General features: G+C 53.1%; 1 protein-coding gene across 1 annotated transcript; it reads left to right on the top strand.

Moving 5' to 3' along the window:
* Positions 1-4,867: 4,867 nt before the first annotated feature.
* On the top strand, positions 4,868-16,034 carry LOC122122709 (long-chain-fatty-acid--CoA ligase ACSBG2-like). Its single transcript, XM_042697021.1, has 13 exons — positions 4,868-4,904; positions 5,326-5,570; positions 7,037-7,125; positions 7,506-7,626; positions 8,779-8,859; positions 8,961-9,110; positions 9,248-9,448; positions 11,036-11,217; positions 11,319-11,552; positions 12,799-13,016; positions 13,992-14,131; positions 15,161-15,407; positions 15,961-16,034. Exons 1-13 carry the CDS (start codon positions 4,868-4,870, stop codon positions 16,032-16,034), a joined length of 2,019 nt encoding a protein of 672 aa, XP_042552955.1.
* Positions 16,035-16,096: the final 62 nt, after the last annotated feature.

Below are 16,096 nucleotides of genomic sequence, written 5' to 3'. Positions count from 1 at the left end.
TGGTGAGTAATTGGAGATAAGAGTCTCACAGACTTTCCTGTCTGGGCTGGCTTTGAACCATGAACCTCAGATCTCAGCCACCTGAGTAGCTAGGATTACAGGAGTGAACCACCAGTGCCCAGCTATTTTTATTTTTTTTAGTTATTATAAGGGGATGCACAGAGGGGCGCTATCATTACATAAGTCAGGTAATGAATACCTTTCTTTCTTCTTTTCCTTCCTTCCTCCCTTCCTCCCTCCCTCCCTCCCTCCCTTCCTCCCTCCCTTCCTTCCTTCCTTCCTCCCTTCCTTTCTTCCTTCCTTCCTCCCTTCCTCCCTTCCTTCCTCCCTTCCTCCCTTCCTTCCTTCCTTCCTTCCTTCCTTGCTTCCTTTCCTTCTTCCTTCCTTCCCTCCTTCCTTCCCTTTCTTCCTTTCTCTCTCTCTCTGTTGGTCCTGGGGTTTGAATTTAGGGTTTGGGCACTGTCCCTGAGTTTTTTCACTCAAGGCTAGCATTCTACCACTTTGGGCCACAGCACCATTTCGGTTTTCTGGTGGTTAATTGGAGATAAGACTCTCATGGGGACTTTTCAGCCCAGGCTGGCTCCGAACCACGGCCATCAGATCCCAGCCTCCCGAGTGGCTAGGATGACAGGTATGAGCCACTGCTTCCCTTTGGACAAAGCCACCCCTTGCTCTGCTTGTCAGCTCCCACCGTGAGTTGGGCTGATGGCTCATGTGCTCTCTCTCAGCTCTTCCTGTGTGGGGCTGTGGGGGGTGAGGCCAGTGTACAATGGCTGATTTGTTCTCTTCTCCACAGAAAAGACCATGAGACATTAGAAAGAAAAGGCCTTCACAAGTTTGAAGAACCACAAACTCACTCGCCTGCCTGGAAGCCACATGGAAACCTTTCCAATAAACCTCGATAAGGCACCTCGGGTCTCCTGTCATTTTTCGGCCAGATGTGAACACGGTGCCATGTTTGGTGTGGTGAGGACAAGCTGGGGGCAGTGGGTTCAAATTCTGCCCAACTGTGCAACAGGATTTTTAGGTCTGGAAAACTCAGTCCCCATCTCAAAGGCTGGCAGTGAGAAATCTATTGATAAGAACATGAGAAGATCATTGTTACTGAGACCCAAAAGCCCTGGGAGGGGCCCAGTGGCCGACATTGCCTTCCATCCTTGGGAACCGGTGTCATTCTTGCTTAATTCCATCTTTTTTTTGGTCAGCCGTGGGGACTGAACTCTGGGCGTGGGTGCTGTTCCTGAGATCATCAGCTCAAGGCGAGCACTCTATGACTTTGAGCCACAGCACCACTCCCAGTTTTCTGGTGGTTCATTGGTGATAGGAGTCTCATGGGCTTTCCCATTTGGACTGGCTTTGAACCGTGATCCTCAGATCTCAGCCTCCTGAGTTGCTAGGATGACAGGTATAAGCCACCAGCGCCCAGCTACTTGATTCCATCTTTAGGACTGAGTTTTACTGTTGCAACAAAGTCTAAAATGACAAAATATCAGAGTGCTGGTGGCTCACACCTGTCATTCTAGCTCCTCAGGAGGCTGAGATCTGAGGATTGTGGTTTGAAGCCAGCCAGGGCAGCAAAGTCCATGAGACTCTGAATCTAGTTCATCACTAGAAAACCAGAAGTGGCAGAGTTCAAGCCCCGTGACTGACAAAAAATAAAATAAGATGAAATAACTTGGACAAGAGGGGTGTTTATTCTCCTATCATACAAGAGGTTCATGATGAGCATCTGGACAAAGCAGATATGGTGTGAGTCATCCTCCATTGCTATGACAGAAGACAAAAGCCCCAAGACAACAAACTTTAAAAGGAAGAAAGGTTTGCTTTGGCTCACGCCTTCCAAGTGTTCTGTGGTGGCTGGCTGGCTTGCTCTGCGGCTGTGTGAGGTATAACATCATGGCAGAAGCTTGTGGTAGGAGAGGCAGCTTACCCTACAGAGGTAACAGGGAACAGAATGCAAGAGAAGAGGCTGGGTCTCACCATTCCCGTGGAGGACATGTCCCCTCCCCATGACCTCAACCCCCCCCCCCCCAAACACACATGAGGCCCCGCCTCCCAATGGCACAGAGCTGGGGCCACACCTTCAACATAAAATTTTTAGGACATTCAGGATCCAACCTAGCCAGACATTGCTGGCTCACGCCTGTCATCCTAGCTACCCAGGAGACTGGGATCTGAGGATCACAGTTCAAAGCCAGCCTGGGCAGGAAAGGCCCCATGAGACTCATATCTCCAATAAACCACTCAAAAACCAGAAGTGGCACTGTGGCTCAAGTGGTAGAGTGCTACCTTTGAGCACAAAGAGGCTCAGGGACTGGGCCCAGACCCTGAGTTCAAGCCCCAGGACTGTCAAAAAAGAAAAAATCCAAGGTATTCTATAGCTACCCACTGTATGGGTGACAGATTATTCATTTCTTTTCTTACTAGTCATGGGGCTTGAACTCAGGGCCTGGGCACTGTCCCTGAGCTTCTTTTGCTCAAAGCTAGCACTATACCACTTGAGCCATGGCACCACTTCCAGTTTTCTGGTAGTTAATTGGAGATGAGTTTCCATTGATTTTCCTGCCCAGGCTGGCTTTGAAGGCTTTGAACTGCGATCCTCAGATCTCAGCCACCTGAGTAGCTAGGATTATAGGTGTGAGCCACTGATGTGCCCAGCTTCTGACTAATTCTTGGACTGGGGTTTGAACTCAGGGCTTTGTGCTTATTAGACAAGCTACTGAGCTTTTCTCAGCCAGCCATCCATTCTCCCCTTTTTTGAAGTGAATATTTTTTTTTACGATACGTCACTTTCTAAGCATAATCCTCCTGTTTTATGCATCCCACTGTAGCTGATTCAAAGCCAGCCTGGGCAGGAAAGTCCATGAGACTCTTATCTCCAATAAACCACTAGAAAACTGGAAGTGGCGCTGTGGCTCAAGTGGTAGAGCGCTCACCTTGAGCTGAAGAGCGCAGGGACAGTGCCCAAGCCCAGAGTTCAACAACAAACAACAACAAAAAAATCTCGATCCTCAGATTCAGCCTCCTGAATAGCTAGGATGACAGGCATGAGCCACTGGCAATAGAAAGGTTTATTTGGCTAAGAGGAGCACCAGCATGGTTTTGGTTACTGGCTCAGCTCCGGCAGGGACTCTGCTGGCTGGATCCATCCAGCTGTGCCCAACATCTGGGAGATTTTTAATTTTTTTAATTGTTATAGAGATGATATACAGAGGAGTTACAGTTATGTAAGTCAGAGAATGAGTACATTTCTTTCTGGACAATGTTCTCCTCTCAAGTAAGATTTTTTTTTTTTTAATGTACAGATCTGCCAGGCACCAGTGGCTCAAGCCTATCATCCTAGCTACTCTGAAGGCTGAGATCTGAGGATCACGTTCAAAGCCAGCCCAGGCAGGAAACATCTTGAGACTCTTTATTTTCAATGAACCACCAGAAAACTGGAAGTGGCGCTGTGGCTCAAGTGGTAGAGCACTTGCCTTGAGCTGAAGAGCTGAGGGACAGCGCCCAGGCCCAGAGTTCAAGCCTCACGACTGATGACAAAAAAAAAAAAAAAAAATGTACAGACCACAAATGATACCAGCCAGTACATGGGCTCAGACACCTGGTGAGCATAAGTCTGTGGACCCTCAGGGACTGTCCCATCTTCCCTCTGTCTCCCCCTTCTCTCCCTCTCTTCAGGCCCCTGAACTCTTTTTTTTTTTTTGTCGGTCATGGGGCTTGAACTCTGGGTCTGGGCGCTGTCCCTCAGCTCTTTAGCTCAAGGCGAGCGCTCTACCACTTGAGCTACAGCGCCACTTCCGGTTTTCTGGTGGTTTATTGGAGATAGGAATCTCACGGTCTCTCCTGCCCGGGCTGGCTTTGAACCGCGATCCTTAGATCTCAGCCTCCTGAGTAGCTAGGATGACAGGCGTGAGCCACCAGCGCCCGGCCTCCCTGAACTCTTCCACTCAAGAGACAATCAATAACTCAGAGTCCCTCTCACTGCCAGATCTGAGCCCAACACTGTCTCAGCTTCTCCCTGGGGGGACCAGGACCTTGGATGATGGGGATGGGGGAACGAGTGTGGGTAGATACCCCCTTTCTCCCCAAACACTAGTCTCAAAAGGGGGGTAATGGGCCATATCACCATCATGGCATGCTAGATTGTGGAATCCAGTGATATCACAAGGGCTGGAATGTTCTGGAAACTGCTGGTCACCTAAGGCTAACGCAGGGAGGTGACAAAGTTGGTGAGACTGCCTTACCCCATTAATGACAGAGGGGTGAAGTGTGTGTGGACCTCAGGGCATTCACTGTGTATCTAACCCCACTCTGCCACTCCTCCAGTGACAAACTGGGCAGCCCAGTGGCCATAGAAGGTATTAGAAAACACTAATGTTTGTTTTGTTACATTTCTTTCTTTTTTTTGCCTGTCCTCAAACTCAGGGCCTGAGTGCTGTCTCTGAGCTGTTTTTGCTCAAGGCTAGCACTCTACCAGTTTGAGCCACAGAGCCACCTCCGGTTTTCTGGTGGTTCATTGGAGGTAAGAGTCTCATGGACTTTCCTATTGGGACTGCCTGGCTTTGAACCATGATCCTCAGATCTCAGTCTCCCGAGTAGCTGGGATGACAGGCGTGAGCCACAATGCCTGGCTTTCCATTTCCTTTTTCCCTCACCCTTGTCTTCCCATACCAGCCACAGGGCCCTCATGACCCTACTCCTCTCCTGAGGGGCCTGCACCCACCTGTGTGCCCCACTGGGTGCTCTGCAGCCTTCTGCTCCCCCTGGCAGGTAGGAAGCCCAGCATAGGCAACCACGATGTCCTGTGGATTACCCTGCTGGGGAACAAAAGACGCCTGGAGAGCTGCATGAATGAAGCAAGATCGTGATGCTCTCTAGGGCCCATATAGAAAGGAGACCCAGAGGTGAGGGCGACTGAGTCCCAGGGGAGAGCGGGGGCAGGGCATGGGGGTCCCCTTCCCTGAGACCCTCAGAGGTGTGCATTCTGTGCTCCTGCCTGCCTGCCTGGGTGCCAGGCGGTGGGGTGGGGTGGGGGTGACGGGGTGTGGCCTCCTCTCTGGTCCCATGTCTGTCCACCTGTCCTCTGTGCTCCTGTCACCATCTGTGCCACACCCGACGCTGCCTGGTCACACTCCCTTTTGGACCCCCAGAACCCCATGAACCAGCCTCACTTTCAATGAAATGTGACCCCCCCCCCCCGCCACACTGTGACCCCTCCCGGTGACCCTGAGGCACCCTCCTCCTGACCCCCCCCCCCCGTGACCCCGCGACCCCCCCCCCCGGGACTCCCTCGCATGGACCCCGCGCGGTGACACGCGTGCGCAGTGACACGCGCGCCCGCAGGCCGCATCTACTGGACCACGCAGTGCGAAGGCGAGGTGCGGCTGCGGCTGAACAAGGACGATCAGGAGGAGGAGAAGCCCGTCACCGTGCACGACATGGTCCTGGGCACCGCCACCAAGTTCGGCAGCCAGCTCGCGCTCTGCTCCAAGTACAAGGATCGCTGGCACCTGTTCTCCTACATCGAGCTGTACGAGGAGTGCCGGCGCGTCGCCAAGGCCTTCCTCCAGGTACCGGCCCCGAACCGGCCCGCGCGCCTGCCCAGGCCGCACTGCGCCTGCGTGGACCCTTGGCGCAGGCGCCTCCCGCGCGCACCGCGCTTCTCGTCTTCTGCGCATGCGTGGCATCACTTCGGGCCTGCTCCCGCCGCGTTGTGGCCTTGCTGCGTTCCTGAATGCTTATTTGTATTTTTATTTGTTTGCTTGTTTATTGTCGGTCGTGGGGCTTGAACTCCGGGCCTGGGCACTGTCCCTCAGCTCTTCAGCTCAAGGCGAGCGCTCTACCACTTGAGCTACAGCGCCACTTCCCGTTTTCTGGTGGTTTATTGGAGATAGGAGTCTCACGGTCTCTCCTGCCAGGGCTGGCTTTGAACCGCGATCCTCAGATCTCAGCCTCCTGAGTAGCTAGGATGACAGGCGTGAGCCACCAATACCTGGCTTCAGTATTTAAACACACACACACACACACACACACACACACACACACACACACATGCAATAGCAGCTAGGTTGTAGCTTAGTGACAAGCATTCACACACATCAAGCAGCTCTGCACAGGCTGCATACCAAATCAGCTTTAGTACCACTGGGATTTGAACCCTGGAGCTCACCTTGCACTTGCTGGGCAGGTGCTCCATGCCTCCAGCGCTACAGTTCTGATGATCTCCACTAGTGGAATTTCCTTAGAGAGGCCCTTCCTGGATGCTGGTTGCACAAATGCATGCTCTCTCTCTCTCTCTCTCTCTTGCTCTCTTTCTCTCTCTCTCCTTCCCTCCCTCTCCCCCACCTTTCTCATATGATCATTGGAGATAAGATTCTCACAGGAGCTGGGAAGGTGGCTCAGTGGTAGAGTGCTTGCCTTGCATGCATGAGGTCCTAGGTTCGATTCCTCAGCACCATAGAAGCAGAAAAAGCCGGAAGTGGCGCTGTGGCTCAAGTGGTAGGGCGCTCACCTTGAGCTGAAGAGCTGAGGGACAGCGCCCAGGCCCAGAGTTTAAGCCTCATGACCGACAAAAAAAAAAGTCTCACAGACTGTCCTGCCCAGGCTGGCTTCAAACCGTGATCCTCAGATCTCAGCCACCTGTGTAGCTATGATTACAGGATTGGGCCCTCTGCACCTGGCTCTGGGGGGACTCTTATCTCCAATGAACCACCAATAAATAAATAAATAAATAAAAAGCAGCCAGAAGTGGCTCAACGTGCTAGTGTGCTAGCCTTGAGCAAAAAACAACACAACAGAGCAGGGACAGCGCCCGGCCCTGAGTTCAAGCCCCAAGACCGACCACAGTCCACGCCATGCCCTTCCTTGCCTGGAGTCATAATACACAAACTGGCTATAGGTGTCCCCGCTTGTCCCCTGGGGGGTGGGGGTGGGGAGAGAAGAACCCGCCAGCAAAAGGAAGGGTGGCCCAGGCCTCGCGATGGTGGGGTAGTGCAGCCGAGCCGAGCCTGCGTTTCACCATGGCCTCCTCCCCCAGCTGGGCCTGCAGCGCTTCCACGGCGTGGGGATCATGGGTTCCAACTCTGCAGAGTGGGTCATTGCCAGCATCGCCTCCATCATGGCGGGGTAAGGGCGCCCCTGGTGGCAGGGAGGGTCTTGCAGCAGAGTCCCCCAGCCAGGAAGCCAGCTGACCCCCACTCCACTTTAGACTATGCTCAGGGGGATCTATCAGTCCTGAGCACTCTTGGCATGTGCTTCCAGAATATTCTCCCCAGAAAACTCATATACATCCTGTGAAACCCCACAGTCACATCCTTTCCTTCTGTATTCCTTAAGATTCCCCCAGCACTGACCATACCCTGCATCCATCCAAAATATCCATCCTAAAGGGGGGGGGGGTCTCCCCTAAGTCCGACCTTTAAACAGGAAGTAGTGGGGGTGATCAGTGACTCTCGAAACCCCCACCGCAGGCGCTCAGAGCCACCCGTACCCCGTTCTCCTTCTAGAGGCATCTCCGTGGCCATGTTGTCTTCCAGCTCCTCCAAAGTCTGCCAATTGATTGCAGAGACCACAAAGATGAACGTCTTTGTGGTAGACAACAACAAACAGCTGCAGAAGATCAACCAGGTCGGCCATGGCGGGGAGAGGGGCAGCCTGCTGGTGCCCCAGGGCCCTTCTGCCCCCTCACCCCTACCTCTGAGGGCTCCCTCTGAGAGAGCTGGGCTTACCTCACTGCACCATGGTCCTGGGCAGCAAATCCCATCTACATGATAATTGTCAGAGCCTGTGTTTGTGCCCCGGGTGCCACACACAGCCAGGGCCTGGCCCTGCCACGCGGCCCTTGACCTATTTGTTTATTTCCGTCCCTCAGTCTTCAGCTCAAGGTGAGCGCTCTACCACTTGAGCCACAGCGCCACTTCCAGCTTTTTTTTTCCTTTTTGCTTATGTGGTGCTGAGGAATGGAACCCAGGGCCTCAGGCATGCGAAGCAAGTGCTCTACCACTGAGCCACCTTCCCAGCCCCTAAAAACAGCTTTTTTTTTGGAGATAATTTTTGTGTTTATTACAGTCAAAAGTAGAGTGAATTGCAGAGTGGGAAGAAATGTCTAAAATCCATTGTTTGGATGCTGTTTGTGTTTATAAGTCAGCCTTTCACCTTTTGCCACAGGGAAATGGACATATATGGAGGGACCACTCATGAGGGACCTTGGGTATTACATCATGTATGCCAAGGAATCTTCTTCTGTTTCTTCCTTTTAACTTATTTTGTATGTTATATATATATATTAAGTAAAAGAACTTATATCGTTGGTTAATTAAAAAAAAAAAAAAGCCAGCCTGGGCAAAAAACTCCATGAGACTCACCTTCAATTAACCACCAGAAAACCCGAAGTGGTGCTGTGGTAGAGTGCTTGCCTTGTGCTGAAGAGCTGAGGGACAGCGCCCAGGCCCAGAGTTCAAGCCCCATGACCAACAACAACAAAAAAGAAAGAGAAAAGAGAAAGAAAGAAAGAGAGAGAGAGAGAAAGAAAGAGAAAGAGAGAGAGAGAAAGGAAGGAAGGAAGGAAGGAAGGAAGGAAGGAAGGAAGGAAGGAAGGAAGGAAGGACCAAGTTTCCATCAACAGCTGAGTCCACACCAACTCTATCACCCACTGGAACTTCACACAGCTGTGAAAAGGAACGCAGCTCTGACACTCAGGCATAGGCCTTGGGGACATTGTCTGCCTGTGCAGCAAGGGGCTGGCACCAAGGGTCACTTCCTGTCTACTGTGTCCCGTAGATCTTGGGCTCTCTAACCTACCTCAAGGCCATTGTACAGTACAAGGAGGAACTGAAGACCACGCAGGCCAATCTGTATTCGGTATGGTGCCCAGCCAGGAGGGTGTGTGTGGGGGGAGACCCTTTCAGGAACCGCCTGTGCCCCCTCCCCAAAGCCCACCACCACCGCTGGCCTTTCCACAGTGGCAGCAGTTCCTGGACTTGGCGGACAACGTATCAGAAGACAGGCTGGACCATGCCATCGACATGCAGAAACCGAACCAGTGCTGCGCCTTGGTCTACAACCTGAGGACCACAGGCCCGCCCAAGCTCATGATGCTAAGTCATGACAACGTAAGCGCCCCTGGATGGCCCCGGTCCCCAGCCCTGTCCCCCGGCCTCCCCTGCCCTGGGATCCGAGTTGGGGGGGGGTGGGTTGGGAGCAGGAACAGAACCAACCAAGGGCAGGTGACTGGCCTCTGGTCTTTCAGATCACCTGGACCACGGCGGCGACTGTCCAGAGCCTGTGTTACAAGTGTCCCCCGGAGGGACAGGAAATCCTGGTGAGCTACCTGCCGCTCAGCAACATCTCCGTCCAGATCCTCGACATGTGGGTGGCTATCGCTGTGGCCGGGACGCTCTATTTTGCCCCACCAGAAGCTGGAAAAGACACTGACTCTCCCCCTGGCGCAGTGAGTGCTGAACGGCCGCTCCTATTCCCATAACCCCCTACCTAAGGCCGTATGGTCTCCATCCTTCCTGGTCTCTAGGCCCAAGTTTCCTCACGTGTGAAGTGCATGGGGAGGGAACTGATAAGGGCTAGTATTACAGAGAGTAGGAGGCATGTAGACCCACCCACGAGGGCCCAGGGGCCCTCGTGTCACCCGCTCCAACATGGAGGAACTTGAGGACAGGGTGCCCAGTGACACAGCAGACACAGAAGGACCTCCTTACAGTTATCAGAGCCACAGAGACAGGAGTTAGGATGGGGGTGCTAGCACTGGGAGGAGAATTAAGTGTTCGATGGAGATAGAGCTTCAGTTGAGGGAGATGGAAAGTTCTGGAGGTGATGGATGGCCACAACGGCCATGTGATGCTGCTTCCTGTGGGCTGCAGTGTGTATTTAGAAATGGTTAAGATGAGGTAGCTGGGTGTAGTGATGCACACTCATAATCCCAGCACTCAGGAGGCTGAAGTGGGAGGATCTCAAGTTCAAGGCTTGCCTGGGCTATACAATGAGATCCTGTTTCGAAATAAACAAAAACAAACACAACTCCACAAACAACAACAACAAACACAGGTGAATAAGGTAATTTTTATTATCATGCTAGAATAAGAAAATTCAAAATATACTATAGCACTGTTCATAGTTATTAATAGTTCATCAACAAACATGGCCAGCCTTTTTGCTGGTTAACAATATATGAGTCTCACAGGCTGGGCTGGGAAGGTGGCTCAGTGGTCAAGTGCTTGCCTTGCGTGCATGAGGCCCTGGGTTCAATTCCTCAGCACCACATAACCGGGAAAAAAAAGAGTCTCACAGGTTTTCCTGCCCAGACTGGCTTCAAATACCAATCCTTAGAACTGAGTCTCCTGAGTACCTAGGATTATAGGCATGAGCCATCAACATCCATATATATATTTTTTTGGTCAGTCATGGGGCTTGAACTCTGGGCCTGGGCGCTGTCCCTCAGCTCTTCAGCTCAAGGCAAACGGTCTACCGCTTGAGTCACAGGACCACTTCCGGTTTTCTGGTGGTTCATTGGAGATAAGAGTCTCACAGACTTTCCTGCCCGAGCTGGCTTTGAACCATGATCCTCAGATCTCAGCCTCCTGAATAAGATTGCAGGTGTGAGCCACCAGTGCCCAGCTACAATGCCTATCTTTTGAGTCTTGCACTTTTATCCAGGGCCAGCTTTGACCTATGTCCTCTTCCACCTCTAGAAGAGCTGCAATTACAGCTATGCAAAACCCTGTATGTCTATCCTCTATCCCTCTTTATGCCTCTCTCCCTCTCCCCCAACCTTGCATCAACCTTGGGGCCTCCATTCCATGCCCCACTCAGAGTTCAGGCGTAAGGCGTAGGCGCTGCCTTCTGAGACCCACAGCTGGTGCATGCCAGACACGGTGGGTGCTGGGCTCTGGGAGTCATTACTTAACCATCAGCACCACCCCAGCCCTGCTTCCCTCAGGCCCTGGTTGGTTCTGGACTCAATGGGGCCCCACTCGGATCAATGTAGCCCCCTGTCCCTGACTCTATCTCCATCCTCATCCCCTAGGGCTTCCTGTTTGAACTGCTTCGAGAAGTGAAGCCCACCACCTTCTACGGCGTGCCCTGGATCTGGGACCTGATTCAGGACAACCTGAAGACCAGCCAGCTGGAGCTGGGCAGGTTCCGCAGGAAGGTCAATGACTGGGCCATGAAGCTGGGGCTCAGAACTAACCAGAGACGCATGTTTGGGTGAGCCGAGGCGGGGATGGGAGGCGGGCGGCAGGCACCGGGGCCAGGGATGGCGTGGCCAGGCCACCAGACGCTCACGTGGCACCCACCTGCTTCTCAAGGCAGGTCCACCCCCCGCTGTGCTTCGGCGTGGCCAAGAAACTGATCTTTGACCCCGTCAAGAAGTTCCTGGGCCTCAACCGCTGTGAGCAGTTCTTCAACCTCGGCATGGGGCTCCCCAGAACCACCCTGGATTTCTTCCTCAGCCTCAACATCTCCATCTTTGAGCTCTACGGCCTGTCCGAGTGCACGGGCATCCACACGGTCTCCAGCCACCAGGCCTTCCGGCTGCTCAGGTGGGTCTTGTTGGAAGGGTGGACAGACAGAACACCGAGGTTTTCCCAACCTCAAATACATACAGGGAGCATGCTATTGGCCAAGTCAGTCGGCCTCGGCCGTCCCATGAGCCTCTCCTACATTCATTTGTCTTGTATTCATTTATTTACTTCTATATAAAAGTTAATGTGAGGGCTGGGAAGGTGGCTTAGTGGTAGAGTGCTTGCCTCGCATGCATGAGGCCCTGGGTTCGATTCTTCAGCACTACATAAGCTGGAAGTGGCACTGTGGCTCAAGTGGTAGAGTGCTAGCCTTGAGCTGAAGAGCTGAGGAACAGTGCCCAAGCCCAGAATTCAGGCCCCAGGGCTTGTATTAAAAAAAAAAAAAATCCAGCTGGGCACCAGTGGCTCACACCTGTAATCCTAGCTACTCAGGATTCTGGGATCTGAGGACCGCAGTTCAAAACCAGCCCAGGCAGGAAAGTCCATGAGACTTATCACCAGTTAACCACCAAAAAAACAAAGCCAGAAATGGAGCTGTGGGTCAAGTGGCAGACTGCTAGCCTTGAGCACAAAAGCTCAGGGACAGTTCATAGGCCCTAAGTTCAAGCCCCAGGGCTGACACAGAAAAAAAAAAAATGTCTGCTAATTATCAGCTTAGCACAGCAGCAGGTTTGGGCGGAGGGCGGATGGGGAAGGGGAGCTGCTTCCAAGCTGGGCAGCCTGGCTCCTGGTCAAGCTATTGTCTGTGTTCTCATCCAAAGGCTGGGCCGGGGAGGAGGGACATCTTCCAGTATGCCTCCCTGCAAGGCCATAGTAAGAGACCTTCAGTGGACCTCTCCACAGAGATGCTAGAGTGTCATTCAAGATGGCAGCTGGCCTCGCGTAAAACGTCAAGATGGAAACCATGATGTCTTTGTGTGTGTCTGTTGTATGTGTGCCAGTTGTGGGGCTTGAACTCAGGGCCTGGGTGCTGTCCATGAGCTTCTTTTGCTCAAGGTTAGCACTCTTCTAACACTTGAGCCGCAGCACCACTTCTATTTTCTGGTGGTTCATTGGAGATGAGAGTTTCATGGAGCCAGGCACTGGTGGCTCATACCTATATCCTAGCTACTCAGGAGGCTGAGATCTGAGGATCGTGGTTCAAAGCCAGCCCCGGGCAGGAAAGTCTGTGGGACTTTTAGCCCAGGGAGGAAAAGCTAGGGGTCCCCTGCTCTGGTGGGGGGGACGTGTCTGGCGTGTGTCCCAACCGGCTTCCTGCCCCCAGCTGTGGGAAGGCGCTCCTGAACACCAACACGAAGGTGGAAGAGGAGAATGAGGAGGGCATCGGCAACATTTGCGTGTGGGGCCGGCACATCTTCATGGGCTACCTCAACGACTTCGAGGGCACGCGCCAGAAGATAGACAGCCAGGGCTGGATGCACACCATGGACATGGGCTTCCTGGACTCCGACAAATTCCTCTACATCCTGGGCAGCACCAAGGGTGAGGGAGATGCAGCCGGGCCTGCAGGGCGGCTGCCCACGGCGGTGTGGTTTGTGCACTTGCAAAAGGCACAGGAAACCCTAAGTCCGGTTTGGATTTTTGTTATTTTTGTCAATGCTGGATCATTTTTTTCTTTGACCAGTCGTGGGGCTTGAATTCTGGGCCTGGGCGCTGTCCCTCAGCTCTTCAGCTCAAGGTGAGCGCTCTACCACTTGAGCCATAGCATCACTTCCGGTTTTCTGGTGGTTCATTGGAGATAAGAGTCTCCTGAACTTTACTGTCTGGGCTGGCTTTGAACCACTATCCTCAGATTTTAGCCTCCTGAGTAGCTAGGATGACACTGGATGTTTTTGTGTGATGTGTGACTTGTACTGGGGTTTGAACTCAGGGCCTGAGTTCAAGTTGAATCTCTTGGCTTGCTCAAACCTAGCATTCTACCCCTTGAGTCCCAGCTCCTCCTGCCTGGGCCTGGCTTTGAACCACAATTGAGTAGCTAGGATTACAAGGTTGGGCTGGGCTCAGTAGTGGGTTTTGAACTTAAGACTGCACCTGCCAAGCTAGTGCTCTGCTGCTGAGCCAGGCCCACAGCCATTTGGAGCTTGAGCTCATTTTCAGATAAGGACTCCTGTTTTTGTCCAGAGCCAGCCTGGACTCATGGCTTCCTGCTTGGCTGAGCTAGCAGATTTGTGCCACCATACCTAACCTATTGATTGAGATATGGGGTCTTGCTAACATTTTTTTTTTCTTCACCCTTACTGGTCCTTGAACCACAATTCTCCTCATTTCTGCCTCTCACATAGCTAGAATTATAAGCATGAACCACTGCCCTGACCCAGGGGTGTCTCCTGTGCATTGGGGTCTGCCTCTGTAAGTCAGGGTTGCTCTGGGACAGTCCCCATCCTGACCACAACTCCGTGTTAGGTTTTATTTTTTTTTGGGGGGGGGGGGGCAAATGCCTGCTCTTCCTGCACACAGATATGATCACGCTGAGCTCCGGAGAGGTCATCAACCCAAACCTCATTGAGGAGCGGGTGAAGAACCATATCCCCATTGTTCACTATGTGGTGGTGGTGGGCCAGGACCACCCGTTCCTGTCTGCCCTCCTGACGCTGAAGGTACCCAGTGCCATGTCCCTGTGTGGTGGGTGGCATGGGGGCTGATGCCCTGATGCAAGATGAGGGGACAGAGGCTCAGTGAGGAGGGCCCGTGGACCCCTCGCTGGAGCAGAATTGCTCCCCAGCTCCAATGTCTAGCTTTGGTGGTTTTTTTTTTTTTTTGGTCGGTTGTGGGGCTTGAACTCTGGGCCTAGATGCTACCCCTCAGCTCTTCAGCTCAAGGCTAGCGCTCTACCACTTGAGCCACAGTGCCACTTCTGGATTTTTCTGTTTATGTGGTGCTGAGGAATCGAACCCAGGGCCTCAGGCATTTGAGGCAAGCTCTACCACTGAGCCACCTTCCCAGCCCTTTGGTTTTATTTTTATGCTGGTCTTGGAGTTTGAACTCAGGGCCTGGGCGCTGGTGCTCTATCACTTGTGGAATTTTTGGTGGTCTCATGGACTTTTCCTTCCCTGGGCTGGCTTTGAACCATGCTTCTCAGATCTCAGCTTCCTGAGTCGCTGGGATGACAGGTGCGAGCCATGCAGGTGTCCAGCCTGACCCCGTTTCAGGGCATGTGGTCGCAGGCATGTGTTTGAGTTTGTCAGTTGTGGGACTTGAACTCTGAGCCTGGGCCCTACCCCTGAGCTTTCCAGCTCAAGGCAAGCACTCTACCACTTGAGCCACAGCACCACTTCTGCCTTTTTCTGCTTATGTGGTGCTGAGGAATCAAACCCAGGGTCCCATGCATGCAAGGCAAGCGCTCTACCACGGAGCCACCTTCCCAGCCCTGGGTTTTGTTGTTGTTGTTGTTGTTGGTTGTGGGGCTGGAACTCTAGGACTGGGTACCGTGGCTCAAGCTGTAGAGCACTATCCTTTAGCACAAAAGCTGTGGGATGGTGTTCAGGCCTTGAGTTCAAATCAGCACTGGCACAAGCAAACAAAATGTATAGGAGAAAACCCCAGGGTCCAAGTGTGGGGGACATCTGGCGAGCCCCCAGTGTGGGGTGTGGTGACCCGGAGGGGCCTGACTCCATTCCCCCTTGCAGTGCCAGGTCAACTGGGAGACAGGGGAGCCGCGGACCACGCTGACCAATGAGGTGGTGGCTGTGTGCCGGAGCCTGAAGAGCCAGGCCACCTGGCTGAGTGACGTGCTGGAAGGCCGTGATCCCATCGTGGACAACTTCATCAAGCAGGGGATGGAGGCTGCCAACGAGGAGGCGCCCTCCGAGAGCTACAAGGTGCTCAAGTGGGTCGTCCTGGACACAGACTTCTCCGTGTGTGGCGGCGAGCTCGGTGAGCGTCTGGAGCTCCCAAGTGGGGCTCCCCTCAACCCCGAGTCTTATTCTTCCTTCCTGGTGCCAGCCCTGAGGTTCCAACTCAGGGCCTAGGCACTGTCCCTGAACAAGGCTAACGCTCTACCACTTGAGCCACAGCTCCACTTGTGGCTTTCTGGTGGTTCACTGGAGACAAGAGTCTCATGGACTTCGCTGCCTAGGCTGGCTTTTTTTTTTTGTCGGTCGTGGGGCTTGAACTCGCAGCCTGGGCGCTGTCCCTCAGCTCTTCAGCTCAAGGCGAGCGCTCTACCCTTTGAGCCACAGCACCACTTCTGGTTTTCCGAGTGTTTTATTGGAGATAAAGGAGTCCCTCGGACTTTCTTACCCAGGCTGGCTTTGAACCCTTCCTCTGATCTTAATCCTTCTGAGCACCTGAGATTATAGGAAAGAGTCACCAGTGCCCAGCTCACCCCACGTTTTCTAAACCCCTGCATCTGGCGTGCGGTGCCAGGACTAGCTGGGGACCCCTTGGAGCACAGGAACCCTCTACCTTGGGCTCGCTTCTGTTGCAGGAGCCACTACGAAACTGAAGAGGGGGACCGTGAACAAGATGTACAAGGAGGAAATCCAGAAATTGTATGAGTAGTTAGCAGCTGAGAAGGAGCCCTTACCTCATTCTTTTGCTACATTAGTTGTGACCTCCCTCCC

Source organism: Dipodomys spectabilis, unplaced genomic scaffold (assembly GCF_019054845.1).
Source record: "Dipodomys spectabilis isolate Male_0828 unplaced genomic scaffold, ASM1905484v1 ptg000215l, whole genome shotgun sequence".
Lineage (NCBI taxonomy): Eukaryota > Metazoa > Chordata > Mammalia > Rodentia > Heteromyidae > Dipodomys > Dipodomys spectabilis.
This window is presented reverse-complemented; position numbering and strand designations above follow the sequence as displayed.